Below are 21,173 nucleotides of genomic sequence, written 5' to 3'. Positions count from 1 at the left end.
GGCTACCTCGGGTAATAACTTTTTTTAAAAAATGGGATGAAAGCTTAAAAATGTAAAAAAAAAAAACTATGGCCATTTCGGGTAAATACTTTACCCAAAATGCCATAGCGTGTTATTTTCCCATTTTTAATAGCAAGTGAAGCGGACCAATTTGAAGACATGGAAGATATCCCAATGGAAGAATATGATATAGAAGAACTTAGCGAAATGGTGCTTACAATGTAATTTTATTCTTGTACAACTCATGTATTATTTGCAAGTTAAAAAAAATTACAACTTGCAAATAAATTTTACCTATTAATGAATAAAAATTATGGCTCATTGAGCTTTCTTCTATTTACCTGTGTTCATATACTTACTTATATAAATTTCAGAAAATACAGACAATATACTTATAATATACATCTACTTATAAAAAATAGAAAGTTATAACTATATATATATTTATAAATATACAATCTTGAATTTTATAATACTCATGAGTTATTAGTAAATATAAAATTTAAGTAATACATATAACTTTTATATATATATACATATACTTTATAGTAACATAACATAACAAAATTTATGTGTAAAATACGTTTAAGGGTTAACCGGTTTCCGATTTTTACCAAGCCTACCGGTTCCGGTCCGGTTAGAGCTTTCTAACTGGCTAACCAGAACCGGTTAACCGGTAACCGGTAAACTATACCGGTCCGGAAACCACCGGTTCCGGTTAGCCCGGTTAACAGGCTTACTCCAACCTATTAGACGACCTATTACCTCCCTACACATGTAAAAAGTGATTTTATTTCCTCCCTAAAACGTGATATGGCAAAGAAAGTGTATTCACCTTCCTAAAGGTGCGTGACAAGGATTTGTTTAATTTAAAATGACAGAATTATACACCTTTAACTATTTTATTGGCCATTATATAACTAAAGTATTCTTCAACTTCTTCTTAATACATTAATTGTTTCTCATATAATTAATTACTTTAGGTTTCTCTTTCATTTTTATTTATTTATTTGTGGGTCCCACTTCTTCTTTCCTCCTTGTATCTTATTCAGCACCACTTCGTCTTCTTCACCGTCAAAACATCTTCGACAAAGCGACAATCTCATAAACTTTGAAAGAGAATTTTTAAGGAGGAAAGTTGAAAGTAATGGAGAAGACTACGACTTCTATTGAAAAATTAATGATTCCTCTCCATAAAATCTATGTTTTCTGCCTAAACCCATCGAAAACTCATCGGAGAAGACTCCCATTCTTACACTGAATTAGCCACCGCCTCGCCGGAAAACTCCCATCCTTACGAAAGGACTTCAATGGAGGTAAAACGAACATAATCCAGCCAATAGAAAAAAAAAAAAAGAGACCCACTCCGTAGAAGAACAAAATGAGTGAAAACAAAAGAACCCAGAAAAATTAATCTTCTCGGAATTAGACTTTTCCGACCAAATCGTACTTGGGATTTCTTTCAAATCTTTACCTAATTAAAAAAAAAAACCCAAAAAAATACACAGCAAAATTATAAGTCAATCCACTGTAAATCTTACGATTAAAAAGTCGCAGGCAGAGGGGAACAGTGGTTGGTTAGATTCTGGTGATGGAAAAGATCACAATTATTTAGGAATTTTAGTAGTTAATTAGGGTTAACTAATGTAAAAATTGTGAAAGCCAAAAAAGAGTAAAGAATTCAAAAATACAATAGACTTATGACATGGCACTGACGTGATGTTGACGCGGCGACACGTGCAAAACACTGCCTATCACAACTAATGTAAAAATTGTGAAAGCCAAAAAAGAGTAAAGAATTCAAAAATACAATAGACTTATGACATGGCACCGACGTGGTGTTGACGCGGCGACACGTGCAAACATCGCCTATCACAACTAATGTAAAAATTGTGAAAGCCAAAAAAGAGTAAAGAATTCAAAAATACAATAGACTTATGACATGGCACTGACGTGGTGTTGACGCGGCGACACGTGCAAAACACTGCCTATCACAAGATTTGGTTTTGATGCTTCAGGGAGGTAATAAATTCACTTTTTATATGTGTAGGGAGGTAACAGGTCGTTCAATTAGTTGGAATGTGAATTCAACATTTTGAGACAAGTTGAGGGTGCATTTGATGTATTTTGCCATCATAAATTTCAGTAAACATAGGAAACAATGAAAAAATGAAGACCGCAACATCAATAAGTTGTACACTTATAAGTTGCTTTTGATTGCTGGAAATGATCAATACCAAAATCGAGGAAAGCAGCCTCTCAGGAAGATCCATAACATGTCATTGTGATCCCAAGGGTACAACTATGTACATCAATACACAGTTCCGAATGTACAAACTACTCGAGACTATTTTCAATTAAGATGGAAACAGCGCCACAAACCAGCATTTCTCCAACGGGACAAGCAAAATCAAGAAAGCTGCTTTGTTTATTGGGTTAGTAACTGCAGTATCATCAAACTTACTACGGCTCAATGTGAAGCTGTGGGCCATCGATAACTCTTATCGGTTTCCAATCAGATTCTTCTCTGGGCTGCCTGAGAGCAACAAAATGAAGTGCATCACTGCGCACCTGGTAGATATGACATGCCCAGGGATACGAATCTGGGGCGGTCCAGATCTTTTGTTCTTCAAATACTGTCTCCTCGACCAATGTTTCTACAACACAGTATGCAGCATTTGGTTCCGGCTCAGCAAAATCAGGTACAGCTACACATCCCGGGGAGACGAAGCCCTCAGGAGCACGAGGATGCCAAATTGATATGGGATTGGTGTAGTCATCTGAGCAGTTTCTCCACACCAGGTCATAACCGACTGGGAGGGCGAATAATTTGTCAGAGTAACGATATACAGCTGAAACATTAGGAGGATGACAACCAACACGAGTAATATCCCCAATTGAGATGTACCCATTGGGTAAACAGGAAGGGCGCCAGATACTACAGATTCCATCATCTTCTGTATCATTCTTCCGGCACAATGTACAACGACCTTTCAACTCTCGTTCACTGCTCCATACCTTCGAAAATGTGATAGCATGTTGAACAAATTTCCTTCTATCGGAGACAGCACCCCAGGAAGCCAGCTCCCTTGATTCAATTATGGGCTTTTTCTGGCTAAATGAATCTCTTCCATCATTATCATTCGAAGCAAAGGATACATGTCTCTGGCTTGAAGGAACCTTTAGCTGCAGAAATTCCACATCAGTTTGGTGTGCTTTCCATATCTTACGCACAACCGAACAGATTCTTACAGCTTGAGGCACCTCAGTTTCTTCTTCAGTATTGCACTTTATTACCCGTACAAACTTCTGAGACCTTCGGAATCTTTTGATATGGATGATTAAGTGAGAAGGTCTAGGGTAGCCAGCTTTTGCTAATTCAAGTGCCATGAGTTCTTCCCAAGGTACATCCCACATGATTTTACAGGGCTTCTTGTCCATCTTATCAGCAGACAAACACTGGAGGAGCATTACACGTTTATTAGTCACTAAAACAATCCGCTGATAGGGAACCATAAAATGATTTTCATAATAATCAGACAAGGCAAATTTAGAAGGCTCTTTAAAAAGTTCAGTGCAACCAAAATGTCGGCTTTCTTCAGCAAGATGTAGTATCACTTGACCTTGTGCTTCTCGCTCACTGTAATCTCTAAGTATATTGTCTGCATGAATAGCACGGGGATTTCTTATCCTATGGAAGGTGGTCTTGTTGCTAAGAATTTCTATGCAACGAGAACAACTTGCACCAATCCCGTCGACAGTCAATGAAAAGAAGTCCAATGCTCCACTCACTGGTTGAGCAACAAATCCCACAACAGCTCGTCCAAGCCCATGGGCAAAGCCAAGAAGGCCATGTTGTCTAGCACTCTCCACAGGCCTTGTCACTACCCCAGAAACACCAAATGCAAAACCCTGTGCCAGGGCTTCAGTCCCTTGCCTGATCCCTTCACCAACTCCGGTAATTCTCCTTGACCATACCTGCTTTGAACGCAGCTGCTGAAACTGTCCATCCGTTGATAGTTGAGCAAAGCCTTTGCTGAGAGAGGCTAAGGTGGAGCTTGTCATACCCAGCACATCCACTGAAAATATTAAATGTAGAGGGTTATGAATCAAATCTCTCCAAACACGATTTCCCACTGCAGAAATGACTGAGCTTTTTCTCATAAATCTGTCTCTGCGGACAACTTTCCTTAAATGGATGTTTAATTTTAAGGCATTTCCGACTGCCGACAGTACTGGGCCCCACACGCCGAGAACCCCATCTGGTCTTTGAGCAGGTTCACTCTCAAATGACAACTTCAGCCTTAGTTCAGATATATCAATCTTGTCTACGCGTATTTCAGGATCAACCTGGCTGACACTAGAACTGTTTGGTAGGCGATCTAGTTGAAGGTTGTTATAGAAATCTACAAAGGCCCAGATTATTGGCTCGTGAATGTTAAGCCTCCAGCATTTATCTATTACCCTTACATAAACTTTTGGGTATACCTGGACACCATCAACGTTCTCATTGCACACTGTAAAAGTCATCTTGAAGACTGGATGATACATATCAATGTTTTGTTCAGGTGCCAACAGTACAGGCATCAATGTGAGGGGCAGTTGATTGTCAAGCTGCAAGTACCCCAATATAAGCTTAAAACTGCTAGTAATTCCACCATCATTTCTGGTAGAATAGGATATGAATACTCTATCCAGATACAAATAGGATATCTCTCTGGGTCTATGGTCCACAAATGAAACCCCAATTGCACCCAACACAACTGTAATTTCTAAAGGAGACCCATTCTCCTTCATCTGGTTCTGTATGTGAGAACTGCCAAGATTTCCAACTTCTGTGAGGGACGTGTTCCCTTCTTTCGAACTTAATAATGCTGCTCCCTCGTCGATAAACCTTGCAACCCTGACATCAGCCATATCTATAACATGAAAAAGCAAGCCTAATCCATCACATTCAGAACAGAACCCAGACTTCTCCAAATCAAATTTCCAGACCCTAGAGCTATTGCCATTGTAAATCTCAGCATCAATAAGTTTTTGGCCATAGGGATTCTCCCATGAAAAGTTTGTGGTTGAAAGAGGCAGTAACTGGATCCATGCATCATCACCAAATCCAGATTGCCGAAGTCTAATGACCATCCTCCTCGTCCTGTTCTCGATCCTATCAAGCATATATAGTAGATTAACAAGATAAGATTGGACTTAATCAGAAGCTTGAAGTAGCAGAGCCAGTGACTGTAACTAAAGCAAGGTTAATCAGGTACCTAATTGGACCCCTTGTTGATCCAAGGCGAAAAACAACAACGAAACGTGACCCCTCTTCAAAGCCACGGATTTCCATCTTCAAAAATCTTTGCGTGCCATCATTTCTCCTCAAGACAAGAAGAACTGTGTCCTCCTTAACAATTTGAACAGGAAATGACCAACTTGTATCATCCAGTCGGACCTTCAAAATTGATATTATATTGTAAGTGAACTTGCAAGCTATAAGCTAAAATAGTGCAGTCAACAATCAAAAACTGCCATAACTAACAATCAAAAAGCAAAAAAAAAAATGAGGAATTATGCAGCATTATTGACATTTTCCTTCAGAATGAACACGTAAGAAGCTTCACCAGGAAATTTAACTCTTCCAATCCAGCACAGTCATGGTTTATAAACTATAGTCACACTGGTAACCCAAATAGTACCTTGTTTAAACAAATAACCTACAAGTGGGTGGTAGCATCTAGAAATGGCACCATAAATACACTAAATTGCCAAATGAGAAAAATATATTGAAAATCATAAGGTTGAGAGATACATATTTCTTTTATAAAAGTAGAACTTCAGACTGTTCGTTACAGTATCATTCATGTTTTCAGAAGAGGGTAAAAAAAAAAAAAAAGAAATGCGGACTGTGTAAGACACCATATTAGGGATGGATTTTCCATAGAAAAGTATTCTTTAATTGATTAGCAGTTCAGATAACACAGTATAGAGAATTTAGTCACCTGGAGTTCATCAGGTCCGCCTGTGTCGCGATATACAAATGAGGCTCTGGCATCAGATGCACGCAAAACCTTTGGCTCATCTTCGCTGCTCAACTTCAAAGATAAGTCTTCACCAAGTCTATTGGTAAATGTAACAAATGGTCGAACAGTAATAACCTGACAAAAGAGCAGGTAAGCACTCAATAAAACTAATTGAATTGGATTCTGTAGAAGCTAAAGAGCAAAGCTGCTGCTGTTGTTGAGACAGAGAACCTTTGTTGGAACAGTTTGATGAGGGCAAGGTTTTGATGATACAAAAAGCCGCATGCAATTTCCATCAGTGTTGTAGGCGCAGAACTCCAGCGAGCCATCCTAATATTGGGGACGGATTATGGATAAGTTATAAGCTTAGATAAAACATATACTAAACAGGATTAAGATTCTTTACCATTTCACCCAACGGAGAAAGATCCTTCACAGGACCAAAACTCTTCTCACTCGACAGGTTAATTGATGCTGAAAGGCCTAGCAACTTGAAGTTTAAAGCAGATGCAATTGTATTTCCTTCATCTATTTCCTCCTCAGATATCTCCTCCAGGACAGGATCATTATTCCTTTTAGATAGCAAAGGCAAAGCAATCTTCTTTGTTTTCCGCCCACTCAAGTCTATAAGCCTGAAAGTAATTGGCGGACATCGTGCAACTGAAAGCCAGAAAGGAGCATAGACCTTGGTAATCTTTGCTTGCAGAGGCCTCTCATGGGTATGTGTATGTTCAGCAATTACTTGAACAATCCTGCAACAGCCAGTAGCTTAATGGATTAGGAATGAACACTAAGATAACATTTTTCACAAAATAAAGAATGAACTTAGTCAGCTCTCTTATTTTCTCTGAGACCTTCCAGAAATTGAACTTCTTAGATTTATTGTCTTTAAAGGTGCCTTCTTAGGATGGGATATGAGTATAGCCTCCTGTAAAGGACGTTAAGAAATTAGCATCATTATAATGCATTCGTAGAGGCATTAAGAAACAACTGAAAAAAAAGAACACAAAGTACTCACAAAACTAACCTGTATCGGCAACCATCCTCTTTGTGGAAGCAACGAAAAGTATAAAGGATTCCTTATATTGGCACTATAAACCTTGACAGATTCACCAGGATTGAATATCCCTCTAACACAAGTGAGAAAATGACCATCGGCTTGCATCTCAAGAACAGAATATTCAGAAGTAAGAGGAAGATAATTGGTAATCGTAAGGGGTGGCCTGATCACAAGGGTCCAATCCTGGATAGGATCAGAGTGCATGTCCTTTGTGATCTCAGTAGCTTGTATACTCAAGCAGAACCACTTGCCCCGGTTATTATTGGATGAGGTTCCACTAACTACAGGGCAGTATAGGAGTTCCTCAGACTCACTGAGATTTGACACAGATATTCCAGCGTTTTCTGTTGGCATCCCAAGATCCTGAGTGTTTCCAGACATGTCCATTACAGAACTCCATGAATAATCTTCAATTTTTCCCAGGTTTGAAGGCCTCAAGTGCAGTGCGTAAAGTCCAGAATGGGTCAGGACAGATAAAGGCAACGAAACAACTTCACCAGGTTTTATAGGCCCAACATAAATCTGAGCCTTGAGATCTCTTGGCTTGCCTTTCCTATTCCTAAGCCACCGTCTCTGTCTTGCATAGTTCACAGATTTTAGTGGATTGGACGATTCTGGCCATTTCAAACTATTGAAATCTGGAGCATAAACCCATCCATCAGCGGTGTTCACAGAATTCTTATCTACGTGCCATTCATCAACCCATTCCCAGCCTGATGGAAGCTCAACTTCGTTTGTCCCCTACCAAAATGACAGAAATTGATGGCTTAAGACCAGAAATAAGAGAAACCAATTACTATTTATGTTCAGGCACAACAGAGACTTAAATTTGGAGACGTACCTCATTTGCTTCAAGCCACCCAACATCAGGATTATATTTCTGGGTCTCAAAGAACTCATCTGTCATAACTTCATCACCATAAACCTCTTGTCTCTCACCGTTATCATGTCCTTTTTTCTCATTTGAAGCGCTGAGCTTGAGCTGTAAATCCAGTGTAAATTCTGTGTAGTTACGAACTAAAACTAGAGATCTGATCTTGACATATCGATTTCCATCAGCTATGCTCACTTCACTGGCAACAACAGTATTTCCTAGTCGCCAACAAGCAGCAGGCGCAGCATAATTCAGCCTCACAGTAGTCCAAGGTCCTTCTCTGGTAGGACTAATTTGGATAAACCCAGATTTTGCCTCAGTGTTAAAGGACTTCTCATTCTTTTCAACTTCAAGTTGAGAAGACAGGTAAACAGCCAATTTTATTCTTCCTGATTTCATCTGCATTTCATGGTGAGATGAGCAAGACGTCAAAAAAAGTAGCAAAGTGGGATACCGTAATATTTTCCGTATATTCTTTTCAAGAATCATCATACTATTCTAAAAGTGAGAAGCTCCTTAGCTAAAAGTTGGATTACAAAAATGCCCCTCAAAAGTTAAATGGCCATTTTCCATTACATTTCAATTACCAAAATAATAAATTTTCATTTCAATTACAATAAATAGGATAATTGAAAAGACGTCTGTTTAAAACCAACATTTAATTACCATGAATAGGATAAACGAAAAGACAACATTTTCTTATTCAGAATCACTCTTCAGTTTCAATAAATAAAGAGATATCATGTTCCATATTTTAGAAAATCAATTCATCTAAGAAATTGGAAGGCATGAAAGATAGCTGCCATTTTGGTTATTCTCTGTATTAAGAAGATTGAGAGACTCCTAGACAGTTGTGGATCGATGCATAATGTTATCGGATAGTAAAAAAGCTTTTTCATTCAGTTGATTATGTAATTAACCAACATTTGTAAACTCCAGATTCCAAATGAGTTAACGGGTTATTCTTTTAATGTTCAGTTCTTCCTCATTTCGATATGCTTTTTCAGTAGCAGAGTCACAATTTTCATTAAGGGGCGTTGGAATATTAAAAAATAAACACACACACACACACATATAAACACTGTAATGTTGGTTTTAAACAGACGTCTTTTCGTTTATCCCAGATATATATATATTTTTTTTCAACCTATCTACACAGTGTAAGTTTTCAACAAAAAGGTGTAAATACTGCTTTAGGTAAGGTGGCTCCTATTTAGTTTTTCTTTAATTTATCTGGGATTCTTTATTTTCAGGCATTTAGCTAATTATTGAAGGCGAAGACTTTAGTTGGAGAAAGTACATTAGTCTTCTATTCTCTGTCTTAGATTTTTTATTGGCATCTCAAGCCTCTGTTAATATTTCTGCAGTTTGAGTTCATATGCTTTTCCTTCAAATTTCATGTACTCATCTCATACATGTTGTAATATTATTATTCTAGTGTCTTTTTGCTTGTCAAATTCCTTTTTTATTATTAAAAACTAAATTGGAAAGCTAAACGATATCATTTTTCAGCTCTAATGGTGTTAAATTTTTGATGAAGTACTTGAACATCGAACTGCTGACATCTATCTAACACATGGTCATGCTATTTCGTCGATACAATAATATTTATACAATCCAACTATTTTTTTTTTTTTTTTTGCAAATTCACATGAAACGACTCTTGGTTTTCAATCAGAAAAAGGTATATGCTCAAGGCAAAAACTTTAACATGTGAAACATTTGCAATATAACTGACATTGTTCAAATTCATACTTAAATTTTGTGCTATTGATAGAGAAGGATCAATATTATTGAGTACTTAATATATAACAAGAATTGCATAATTAAAGTCGTTCCAACATTACTTTTCAACTTCATATGGTAGCAATTTTATAGTATTATTGCGCTTGCAATGACGATAAATATCCGGTGAATGGGATCAAATTCATCAGTTTGAACTTGCATTTTCTCCTTCAATTTCAGTGCAATTCATTGCACACATGTTCATGTTTTTAACACATTTGTAGTACTATTTACCATGAGACACACATCCGAAAACTAGTAATACAAAAAGAAGAAAGAACAGGAGAAAATCACCGTAGATCCTGAAGAGGACAACTCTAGCGAATTAAGTTCAAGTGAACTGTTGTAAGACAGTGGATTCTCTTGGGATCTAGATATATGGTTTAGAGGAGCTAATGAATGACCAACAGTATCACCTGCAACGAATAGTTCAAATTAAAAATATAGCACCACATATTGATCTAATCTGTTGTACCAAATGGCCAACTCAGATGCCTGTTAAGATACAGATATAAATGCAAATAGATAGTACAAATTCTGACATGCACTCAACATTTATTTCTTCACACACATTCTTTCATTCTCCGTTCAACAAAAGATTGTAGTTAAGGAGAACACCTCTTTACGATTGGATAAAAGAGCTTAAGTTTGTGGATGATAAATCTAATCAGAACACTATGTCAACAGCAAGGGCCACCTCAGAGGGATGAATGTAACAGGATCGGCTAAAAATCAGGTTTCTACTGTAAAAATCAGTTCTTTCACTTGCAATTCAACAAAATATCACAGGGATGTAACACCCTACATGTTCCTATACACTTGTTTTTTAATCAAGTAATAAGATATTATCAACAATAAGATTTAAAAAAACATCCGCATTCAAGAAGTATACCAAAAAGTAGAAAACCTTACGAAAAAAATATATGATTTTCTACAAATGACACCCAACCTTCTACACCTATGGGAATCTTGTGGGTGCATCAAAAGGAAGGGATAAGAGATTGTTTCTAAAGTGTACAAGATCCTCCTCTATTCCATCAAACCCATACTCTTTTAAACCCACTTCATGCTTCTAAATGTGCTATGTTAGTGCTATTATATGTTTGGGCTTGGATATGTTGCTTAAACATAGTGTTGATTGTGGACTAATGATCTGTTTGTTGGGGATCAGTAAAGGAATGACCTGGAGCCTTCCAAGACCATATAAAGAGAGAGAATTCCTTGAGCCCACTGATGTGGGACTTAACAACCTCCCAGGACTGAATATCTGGAGCGTGGACAATATAAGATGGGAGCCTAGCAACAAATGAAACAATGAATAGGGCTGGCCCTGACTTTGATACTATTATAAAGAAATGGACCGTGGGCCTAACTCAACTCCAAAACTAGCCCAAAAGGTTGTGATTGCCAGGTCAATATAAAGAAACCAAATTCCCTAAGCCCACCGATATGGGATGAAACGGAGATAAGTGGGCTTGACGTGGCAGCATAAAGGGAGGAATGTTGAAGCTCAAAAGTGAAACAGGCTTCAAGTGGGTCACGCCATAGCTTCCCCACCGCGTGAAAGTCACCAGGTAGGGCATGCCATGACGTGCCCATAGCATGGACCATGATGTTTGGGCAAGTTCAGCAGCCATGGAAGCATAGTAAGCCCCAACCGTAGTGCTGGCCTGATGATTCAGGCACATGACAGGCACTCCATATCGTGAAGGAGAAATCCTTTCACGTGATGGTTGCACCACGATGCGATCTGCCTGATGCACAAGCAATATGAAAATCTGAAAGTCGGGACTTGATACACAGGCCATCCCAAGTAACTTAAGAAATTGGTCAGTCCCAGAAAATTAGGAGTTCTTTTACTAACTTACCCCTAATCAAGTTTTACTACTTTCTAGAAAAAGAAAAGGTAGTTTTAGGGAAAAAGAAAAGGTAGTTAATGAATCTTGACTATTTAAATAAGGGTAAACTTGGAAGAATCTGCCCAAAGTCATCTTGAAATCCTAAAGCACCACTTATTTTGAAATTTTTTTTTTGAAAAGTCTAAAAAAACCACTTATTGTGGAAAGGAGGAAGTACCACCAAGCTTAAAGGTAAGTTGTTTTTTTATCAAGTAAATATTTTCATTAATCACAAGGCCAAAATCAATGGTATGCAAGAACTATACCAAAAAGTAAAGAACCTACAAAACGATATGGTTCTCAACAAAAGACACCCAATCCTCTATACAACCCGAAACTACACGGGTGCACCAAAAATAAATAAGGGATCGGAGACTACTCCTCAACTGCCAAAAACTCAATTGTACCCTTTTGAAAGCCCTCATATTTCTCTCTCCAGATGATCCACATCAATTCCATGGGAACAACATTCCATGCCTTGCAATTTCTCCAGCTTTCTAGTAAAACCACGGATCTTTCACAGATCTCGACACCATCTAAGACATACCAAACCGGCTAAACATGTCCCACCACAGTCGTGTGGCCAGACTGCAATGTAGAAGAAGATGATCTACATCTTCGCCTGCCTCCTTGCAATAAGTAACACTAGCTGATGCAAACAACTTTTCTTTCCTTAAGGTTCTCCGCCGGCAAAGTTACTACTATATGCAGCTAACCAAGTGAAAAAACACACCTTCCTTGCCACCTTAACAATCCAAATCGACTTTGCAGGAAAAGCCTCATCCGCCCTCACCAAAAGCTTTTCATAAAAAGACTTGACAGAGAATGCACAATTGTTCCCCAACTTCCATCTTATCGAATAGGGTCTATCGACTGACTCGCAATGCTGATGAAGTAAAGCTAGCAACCTTTGAAACTCATTCACCTCCCAATCCTGCAAGTCCCACCCGAACCTCAAATCCAAAATGTTTCTTCCCCTCATGTCCCCCTTATAGGCTGGACTACCCCCTTCCTTTGACATAAAACCCTAAGAATGCTTGGTAACTCATCTTTTAACATGTTCATAAAAATCTACCTATCCCTTCATGATGATATTCTCCACACTCAAACGCCAGTGTGGTATCATTAGTTCCCCAACCCCTTCCAACCCCAACTTTTTTGTATAGGGAGCGGAGCTGGACAGTCAAGAACTCTCATGTTTAGAATATGCAAGTTGCGGAAATGAGGATGCTGAGATAGATGTGGGCATATTAGGAGAGAAACGATTTGGAATGAAGATGTCGGGAACAAGGTAGGAGTGACCTCCGTGGGGGACAAGATGACGGCACAAAGGTTGAGATGGTTTGGGCATGCGGAGTGGATGCGCAGATGCCCCCAATGAAGAGATGTGAGATGTTGGATATAGTGGGTATGAAGAGAGGTAGAGATAGGTAGAGGTAGGCCGAAGAAGTATTTTGAGGAGAGGTGATTATACAGGACACGGAGCAGCTGCAACTTACTAAGGACATGACCATAGATATGAGGGTTTGGAAGTCCCGAATTAGGATAGAAGATTAGTAAGTAGTCCAGCGTATAGATTTTTGGTGGGATTAGGCTTGATGTAGTCTTAAGTACCGTGTCTGTCATAGTATTAGCTTATTCATGTAGTTTCTTGCTTTTTGATATTTGTTACCATATGTTGTTTGTTGTGTTTGTTGTTGTTACTCTTCTTTTTCTCAATGCTTTGTACTGCTTTCCGTATTAGTTGTCATGTTTTCTTCATTGTCGTATTTTCTTTTTCATATCTATTTTGATTTGCTGCACTTGAGCCGAGGGTCTATCGGAAATCGCCTCTTAACTCCAGATCCCACTTGTGGTGTTACATTGGGTATGTTGTTGTTGGGATTTTCACCCCATTCTTCCGACTCCCAAGCTAAGGCACAAGATGTTAAAGATTCTGACCCTAAATCCTAACCCAACCACCAAGGCGAGTATTATATGGATTATATTATAATTTTAACAAGAATCATAATCCCTAAATTGCATTATTATGTCTAGAATGCAATTTCACCAAGAGAGGATTTCACCATATCAAGGTAATTATGTCACTTGGTTTGATGTATTTTTTATAATGGGGGTACTGGTAGATTATTTATGGTGGAAATAACCCCTTTAATGGAGGTTAGGGATATGGCTCGCCTCGAGGTGGTTAAGAAATTTCGGTTGTATTCGGGTTGAATCCCAGAGGCTTTATTGTCGTAGCAAATGAATACAGGGAACGCAAATGAGTTAGGGATGATGGGAAAAGAACAGGTGAATCTTGATTCACCCAAAATTCACTCACATGGGCATCGTAAAGCCTAAGACCAAGCCCTATTTGGCAAACTTATCATGTTAAGACGTTAATGACACAATTAGCTATCTAATATGTAGATTGAGCCGTGTGAGACGTTATTGAACACGTGAGTCTGACTTTACACATAAAATTAAGGTAAGTGGAGACCTAACACTCAGCCTGAACACCACTTTCATTCCCCAGTGGTGAGCCCCACTTGTAATCTGGTGGTGGCAGTTAGATTGCCTCCTCCTGTTGACTCTTTTATTATCCAGGTTGCATCCCTATGATCTTATTAAGTCTTATTGGCTATCTTAGAGGCTCCAAAGTCTATTTAGTATACAGTGTTATATGTGGGGTGTATATTGTGATGGCCTCGGATAAGAAATGAATCGTCTGCTTAGTCCCTCATCGGGTCATTATTATCAAATGATTATTAAGAATGAATGATAGAATTTCTTTGTTGTTCTTTTGGGTACAACTGACACTGATGTGATAATGGTGCCACCGAAGCCACACTGGTTGTGACAGGCATATGGGTTAAACGGTTCTTTCAGTAGAAATGCTGCCGGATGCCAGTCATAACCCTTTAGTCTGGGTCGTGAGAAAGGAGGTCTGAATTTTACTTCAGCAAAAGGGCCTTAAGCCTCCAGATGTAAATATCTAATCAAAAGAATACCCCAACTAGGCGAATTGGTTGAATGGCTTTTCGCACTTTCAGTTATTGCTGACAGCTTCTAAATAATGGGAACTGCAAGAGTAACGGCTTTAGAAGTTAATACAGAAGCACCCAAAACCAGACCATTTCGGCAACAACATACACAACATGAAGCTAAAACCTGCAAGTTTACAACATCGACCTGTCATCTAGAAGGGCACATAAAGCATACCCTTAGCTAAAGCTCATCAAACGTGTCAATTACAGGGCATGCATTCAGCAAGCTAAACTTAAAACACTAAACATATTTCATTTCACTTTCTTTTTTAAGTGGAGGATGAAAAAGGTATTCAAGCAGCATCCCTGTTATTCAATGTCACTAAAACATACTTAACCAAGTGTTAGTACATGTCTGCCAATTCTACTTCAACTGAAAAAAATGATGGAGAGGGGCTGAGGAATCGCTAAAGTTGGTTAAAGGAAATTCTGCAATAGGAGAAGACGTCTCAACATAAAACGTAGCAGTATAAAATAGTTGTGGATCTAACCGGGAAACTTTGAAAACTTGTAATTTCTTTATGACAAAACTTACACAACTAAACAAAGAAATGAGGACATGAATATCCCATAAAAGATTGACAAAATAGCCCCATAAAAAGAACATCAACTTATTCACTTGGGAAATATATCATATTACTAACTCACCAGCAGTATATGAACGACGTGGAAGCACTGGAAACTTAATTTGCTATCTATTTTTTGAAAAAAAAAAAAAAAAAAAAATCATTAGATGGTGTTGTACTATTGTTAATACACAGGTTCGAGCGACAAAGAATTCATATGAGGCCTTCATACAACATCCACAGCTAAACGTCTTAATTTTAACTTTCATCTAAACATACGCTGCGCTGCAATTAACCAGATTCTGATTCTCCCTGATAAGCAGGTTCAAGAATGTAATTAGACTTCCCAGTTACAGCTTCTTTACACTGACATAATAATGTTTTCACAATCATTTCACTCATAATACGACTGTTTTCTGATTAATCAAATCAAAACAAGTTTGGCCGTCCCCGAATGAGAATCATGAAAATCAGAAAGTGGTAAACAACAAAATCCTCACAAATCAGTAGTAAGAAATACCTCTTCCCATATCCATTACAGCAAACTCCAGATTGCAGAAATCCTGTTTGGTAATGAAAGCATGAAATTGAAAATTTACAAAACTATGAGAAAAAAGCCAAACGATAAATAAATAGCAAGATAAGAAGAACGCAAAACAATCATCTAGAAGCCCATAGTAAGTAGAGAAATTTTAGAGAGGAGAATTCACTGTAGACAATAGATCCCAATGTTGCAACATCATACCCTTAAAGACTGGTGTCTTACATATATTAGACAGAGATGGCAGAAATTAACTAATGAAATAATATGGCAACATCCATCGACAAATACGATTAGGTGGCAAATGCTACAACTTATTCAGTAAAATAGGAGGACAAAAGGGATTTGAGATGGGGGTGGGGTTGGGGGGATGGGAGTCAGGTGCCCGTTATTCATTTACTTGATTCCTTTAAAATTCAGAAATTACCTTCCAGTATAATGTCTTTCACTATATTCTTTTGAGATCCAACATAATGGCATGGCCTTAGGGATACAATTTTGGCTCTCAACTACAGGGTGCAATGAAAGGAAGATGTATCTTAGATATGCTTTCTCCTTCTCTGTTGGGAACCTCTATATGATCCTAAATGGAACCAAACACACATGCAAGATAGGGAGGGCAACGAGATAGGGAGGGCAATGCGCTAGGCAAGTCAAATAGATTTTCTCCTTGTTTCAGTGATCGGAAAACCTCATAATAAAGCACATTGAGGAACCTTGATTTGACTCAGAGAATCATTCACTGTTGTTATTATATCTGACAGGTGCTATGTAAGTTGTACTCACCGCAGTGCGACCATGTAATGTATGTTCCAGTGACTCCAGAAGCAGACATAAAAATGAATGTGTTTGCAGGAAACACAGAATATAAGGTCACAGTTGTTCGGTTAATATGAGCAGTTTATGTTTTGGTGAAAACCAATTTCAATCAGCAAAGCCTTAAAAGACTTCTATTTCTGTGACAAAGATGGATCAGCACCACAAAGTGGTGTTCTGTCCATGTAAGTTCATTTAATCGTCTATAAAACCTGGAATGTCAGGAGATGACACATAAATCTCCTAGAAAGAAGAAAAAACCGAAAAAGAAGTACAAAATACTCTATTCTCAAGCATTTCTGTATCATTGCAGTTTACATTAAGCTTGCACATTGTAATGATTCTCTCATCTGTATTTGCTACTTTCAACCACTTGGGGATTCAAGCTATAGAAAGTATGACCACCGAACTTAATATAAAGATCTTGAGAAGAAATTGAGTTTCCCCCTTATGGACAACAATTCTTGAATCCGAATCCTTTGATGATATTAATTAAAGGATCAATTGATTCAATTTTTAAATAGAAACGACCTCAGTGACACTAGACATTCTATGAGCAGACAGACATGCAGCATATGTGGTAAATATTATATTATTTTCAGGACATATGCAATATCATAGTAGTATGAATTCATGATGTACGTCCTATGAGGCTTTGCGGAGGCAGAAAGTACAGACCGGTGAATCAACTTTGAAGAAGAATACTTCATTCCATTTCACTGAGATCACATCAGATGATATAGATACATATGAGCTATTGCCACGAGTGCGTGCACTTTGTTGAATGGACATAGATGGACAAGGGTGACTCTGATCTGGAGCAAGACGGACTTCTACGGCATACTCATGAGAAGACAAGCCTTCAACCTGTTGGAACTGCATTTCAAATCCGTCAATGTAAGTTACAAACAACAATAACTAAGACAACGGGCTTCCCAAGACTTCAGACATAAATTAATCAACATCTTATAGATGAGACAACTTGTAAAAAAGTTTGCTGATTCCAACAAAAAAGTTAAGCAGTCAGAGATGGGACACATTTCTTTATATTTTTCTGGGACACACCTCCTCATGCGTGTCTTAACTCGATTATTGAGTAAGCACGTACAAATATTTTTGTTGATGGTGGTGATAAGACTCAAACAAAGACCTCTGCCTGCTTTAAAACATGTTAAGTTGTGTGACCTAGCTCATCTAAAAGTTTAAGTTATTCGAGAGGGAGCACATTTATTTATTTATATTTAGGTTTGCAACAACTTTGCCAATGTAATTTACAATTCCTAGACGATCCCAAAGCTCGCTAGAGGAGGAGGGTTTCCTTAGGTTAACAACCATTGTAAAAACAGTTTAACGATCGTTTAGGCACATGCAAGTTTGAATAGAATACAAAAGATCCATATAGCCAACTCCAACTAGCTTGGGCTCAAAGCACAGTTGATGATGGTTTATGCCTGCAGCACTAGCTATTTGGGTTCTTGTTTACTAGCTGGATATTATCCGGTCAGCTAGATAGTGCTTGATACTTCTTGGACACCAGTATGCACCTCTTGTGGATCAGACATCATCAGCATAAAGCACACAAATAATTCCCCAAAATCAGCGAAGAAAGGAGAAACTAGTTGAATGTTCTGATAAACAAGAATTACAACACTGGGACAGGAAGATCAGGGGGGGAAAAAGCTCAAAAGGGAAGAATTGTGGTTCCCCATGTTTCTTCATCCTCAAAAGGATTCATGAAATAAGGGAGGCTTTACTTCTTATTAACAAGCTGCATGGATGATATTTAACCAGAGATTGTGTTACAATAGCAACTGATGAAGGACAAGGATACACTCACAACGTAACCATGATAAGGATCTCAAGATATCGCTGAGTTTCAGTTCTCAAGGAAAGACTCCAAATATACTTGAAGACCAGTCACTAGTAAATATTACTATATATAATAAGGGCTAATGTAACTTTTGTAGTCCTTTGTTAGAGTCTTGGTTACATTACAATTAAGGGTTGCCAACTAAAGGTTGCCTCTTCCAAATTTATCCCTATATTTGTCTTATATTGTTTCATCTATTATAGGGTGTTTTAAAAATATCTAGGCATTTTCAAAAAAAAGTTAATAATACAAAACTCCCTAGACTAACTTTTTTTGTTTAAGGTGATGTAACATGTACTAACTTCTTCATATATTTTATTTTACTCCTACTTTATTTCCTAATTACTTGACGTGACACACTTAATTTTGATAAATTTAGTAACTTTTAAAGTCCTCTTAAAACGCTTAAGAAATTGTGAATTGTCATGAAGTCAATTAAAAGAAACACGTCACTTTGTTTTGTGTGAAACTTAAAAAATTTAACAGATAAAAATGGTCTTCATTTGGATTAGATATTGTTACCTAAAATATTTATTTTCATCTCATTATTTGTTAACAATATTGAAATTTGAATCTTTTCATTGGCATGTTGTGTTGTGTTGGTTTGTATGTTGATTAGCCATATCGGTCATGTTTAACAAAATTATTTTTTATTTTTTATTTGGTGTATTATACTCCCTCCGTTTCAATTTATGTGAACCCATTTGACTGGGCACGACATTTAAGAAAGAGTGAAGACTTTTGAAACTTGTGGTTCAAAATAAGTCTTGAATATTTGTGTGGTTTGTAAATCATTTCATAAAGTGAATTTGTTTCCAAATTAAGAAAGAGGTCATTCATTTTGGCACGGACTAAAAAGGAAATAGGTTCACATAAATTGAAACAGAGGGAGTAATATTTTATTTTAAAATATGATGTACACATACTTAATAATATTTTCTATGCATAAAGAACAATGTAAGTTGTAGATTATACTCCATTCGTCTTAAAAAAATAATGCAAGGCGTACTACACGGTCAGTCAATTCAATTTTTGGTATAAATTCATAATATATTTTTTAATATATTGACACTTAAAAGTACATAAAAAGAAATTATAATCTGAACTCGATGAAGTAGTTTAAATGTTAAGAGCATCTTTGAAAAATATGTAGTTAATGAAACATTTTTTTAGTTTTCCAGGCAGTAATAATATCAAACAAGTTGTGACAAAAGGGAGTAAACTTTTTCTGTTTTTGTATATCTTTTTTTTTTTTTTTTTTTTTTTTTTTTTTTTTTGGGCAGGTGAAAAAAATGTTAGGCAGTGTTTGTTAGATAGGGAAACATGATTAAATGAATCATGAAGCATTGATTCTTCATTTGTGTTTAAGAAAATAATTAAAATATACATTTTTAAAAAAATATTCCATTTAAACTAACAAAAGGAAAAAATGTATTTTCTCATCCGTAGAGTTTTAGAAAGTAAAAGGAAAGTCTAATTATATTAAGAAAAGTAATTAATTTTCTTCATCTTTTCGATATACTTTGTATAATTTAATTAATAGTCATTTACAAAGATTAGTAAAGTGTAAAATTTTACTTTTATTTATTTGAAAGTTATCTTCTCATTAAAATCTCAACGAAAGAACAAATATAGCATATATAATTGATGTCTCTAGAACCATACTATTTTTCTTATTTTTGGAAGAAAACGTTGTAGTTCATATTAGATGATGTTAGAAATTAATGACTTTATGTCACGTAGTTCTTTGTCTCTAGAACCATACTATTTTTCTTATTTTTGGAAGAAAACGTTGTAGTTCATATTAGATGATGTTAGAAATTAAGGACTTCATGTCATGTAGTTCTTTCAAGGTGAAAAAAAGGTCTAAAGTAAGGACAAAAAAAGAAATTTTGTTCAATTTTGAAATATTTTTATGCAATCTAAATATATGGGAAGTCTTTAGTTTTTAAGAGTTTGCAGAATATATCGAACTAATCTTTCAATAAATTAATATCACAAAAAGCGGGGAAAAATACGAAAGAATTACAAATTTAACTATTAATCTTCGTTTTGGGCCCTTGCTAAAGTTTGCCGAAACTATCAAACTAATCTTTCTATAACTTGATGTCACTAAGAGCGGGGAAAAATAAAAAATAATTACAAATTTAACTTTTTATCTTAGGTTTGGGCCCGGGCTTAGCACAGGCCAAATGCCACTAGTTGTATAATAAGGGCAAACATTTCAGAAGAGCAGCAAGAACTGAGGAACATTACACATGTGAAACAGCAGTAAACATCCAGAAGAGTTCTGAACAACATGCATTATTGAAATAGAAAAAGAAAAGTTTAGGCAGAATACTATGAGATCATCGGTCTTCACCCTAAAAGGAAAGAGGTATTATCTAGCCTCTTAGAAATCCTCTAAAGAAGAAATTCCTAGTGTTGTCAAACGTTAAAAGTGCGAGAAAGTGCCAAGATCTGCTAGAGCATTGAACGCAAAGCAGAATAAAGCGAAATATGTAAAATAAATATCATGTCAATCAGGTTTAGAAACCATCTTTAAGCTTTTATTTCTTGTATTAAAATTTCTAATTGTTTCTAATCACAATAAAAATTCAGTCATAATGTTCTGTTAATACTTAATACATCACTCTGACAACTATTTTTTTGTCTGGTGCCGCCTTTTTAAGACAGAGCTCATGAGTGATGAGGTGCATGCCTTTGAGCCTTGGCATCTG

General features: G+C 36.9%; 1 protein-coding gene across 1 annotated transcript in view; it reads right to left on the bottom strand.

Moving 5' to 3' along the window:
• Positions 1 to 2,307: 2,307 nt before the first annotated feature.
• Positions 2,308 to 21,173, bottom strand: part of LOC132030267 (uncharacterized) — a 70,522-nt gene continuing 51,656 nt past the window's right edge. The window contains exons 42-52 of the mRNA XM_059419828.1: positions 17,262 to 17,459; positions 15,747 to 15,789; positions 10,035 to 10,149; positions 7,916 to 8,375; positions 7,042 to 7,815; positions 6,869 to 6,942; positions 6,421 to 6,766; positions 6,246 to 6,344; positions 5,994 to 6,149; positions 5,265 to 5,446; positions 2,308 to 5,161 (exon numbers count right to left, since the gene is read on the bottom strand). Of these exons, the coding sequence (XP_059275811.1) occupies positions 2,464 to 5,161; positions 5,265 to 5,446; positions 5,994 to 6,149; positions 6,246 to 6,344; positions 6,421 to 6,766; positions 6,869 to 6,942; positions 7,042 to 7,815; positions 7,916 to 8,375; positions 10,035 to 10,149; positions 15,747 to 15,789; positions 17,262 to 17,459 (5,145 nt within the window). The 3' untranslated portion in view covers positions 2,308 to 2,463. The remainder of the gene's footprint in view (positions 5,162 to 5,264; positions 5,447 to 5,993; positions 6,150 to 6,245; positions 6,345 to 6,420; positions 6,767 to 6,868; positions 6,943 to 7,041; positions 7,816 to 7,915; positions 8,376 to 10,034; positions 10,150 to 15,746; positions 15,790 to 17,261; positions 17,460 to 21,173) is intronic.

The sequence above is a fragment of the Lycium ferocissimum genome, chromosome 9, assembly GCF_029784015.1.
Source record: "Lycium ferocissimum isolate CSIRO_LF1 chromosome 9, AGI_CSIRO_Lferr_CH_V1, whole genome shotgun sequence".
In the NCBI taxonomy this organism is placed as follows: Eukaryota; Viridiplantae; Streptophyta; class Magnoliopsida; order Solanales; family Solanaceae; genus Lycium; species Lycium ferocissimum.
This window is presented reverse-complemented; position numbering and strand designations above follow the sequence as displayed.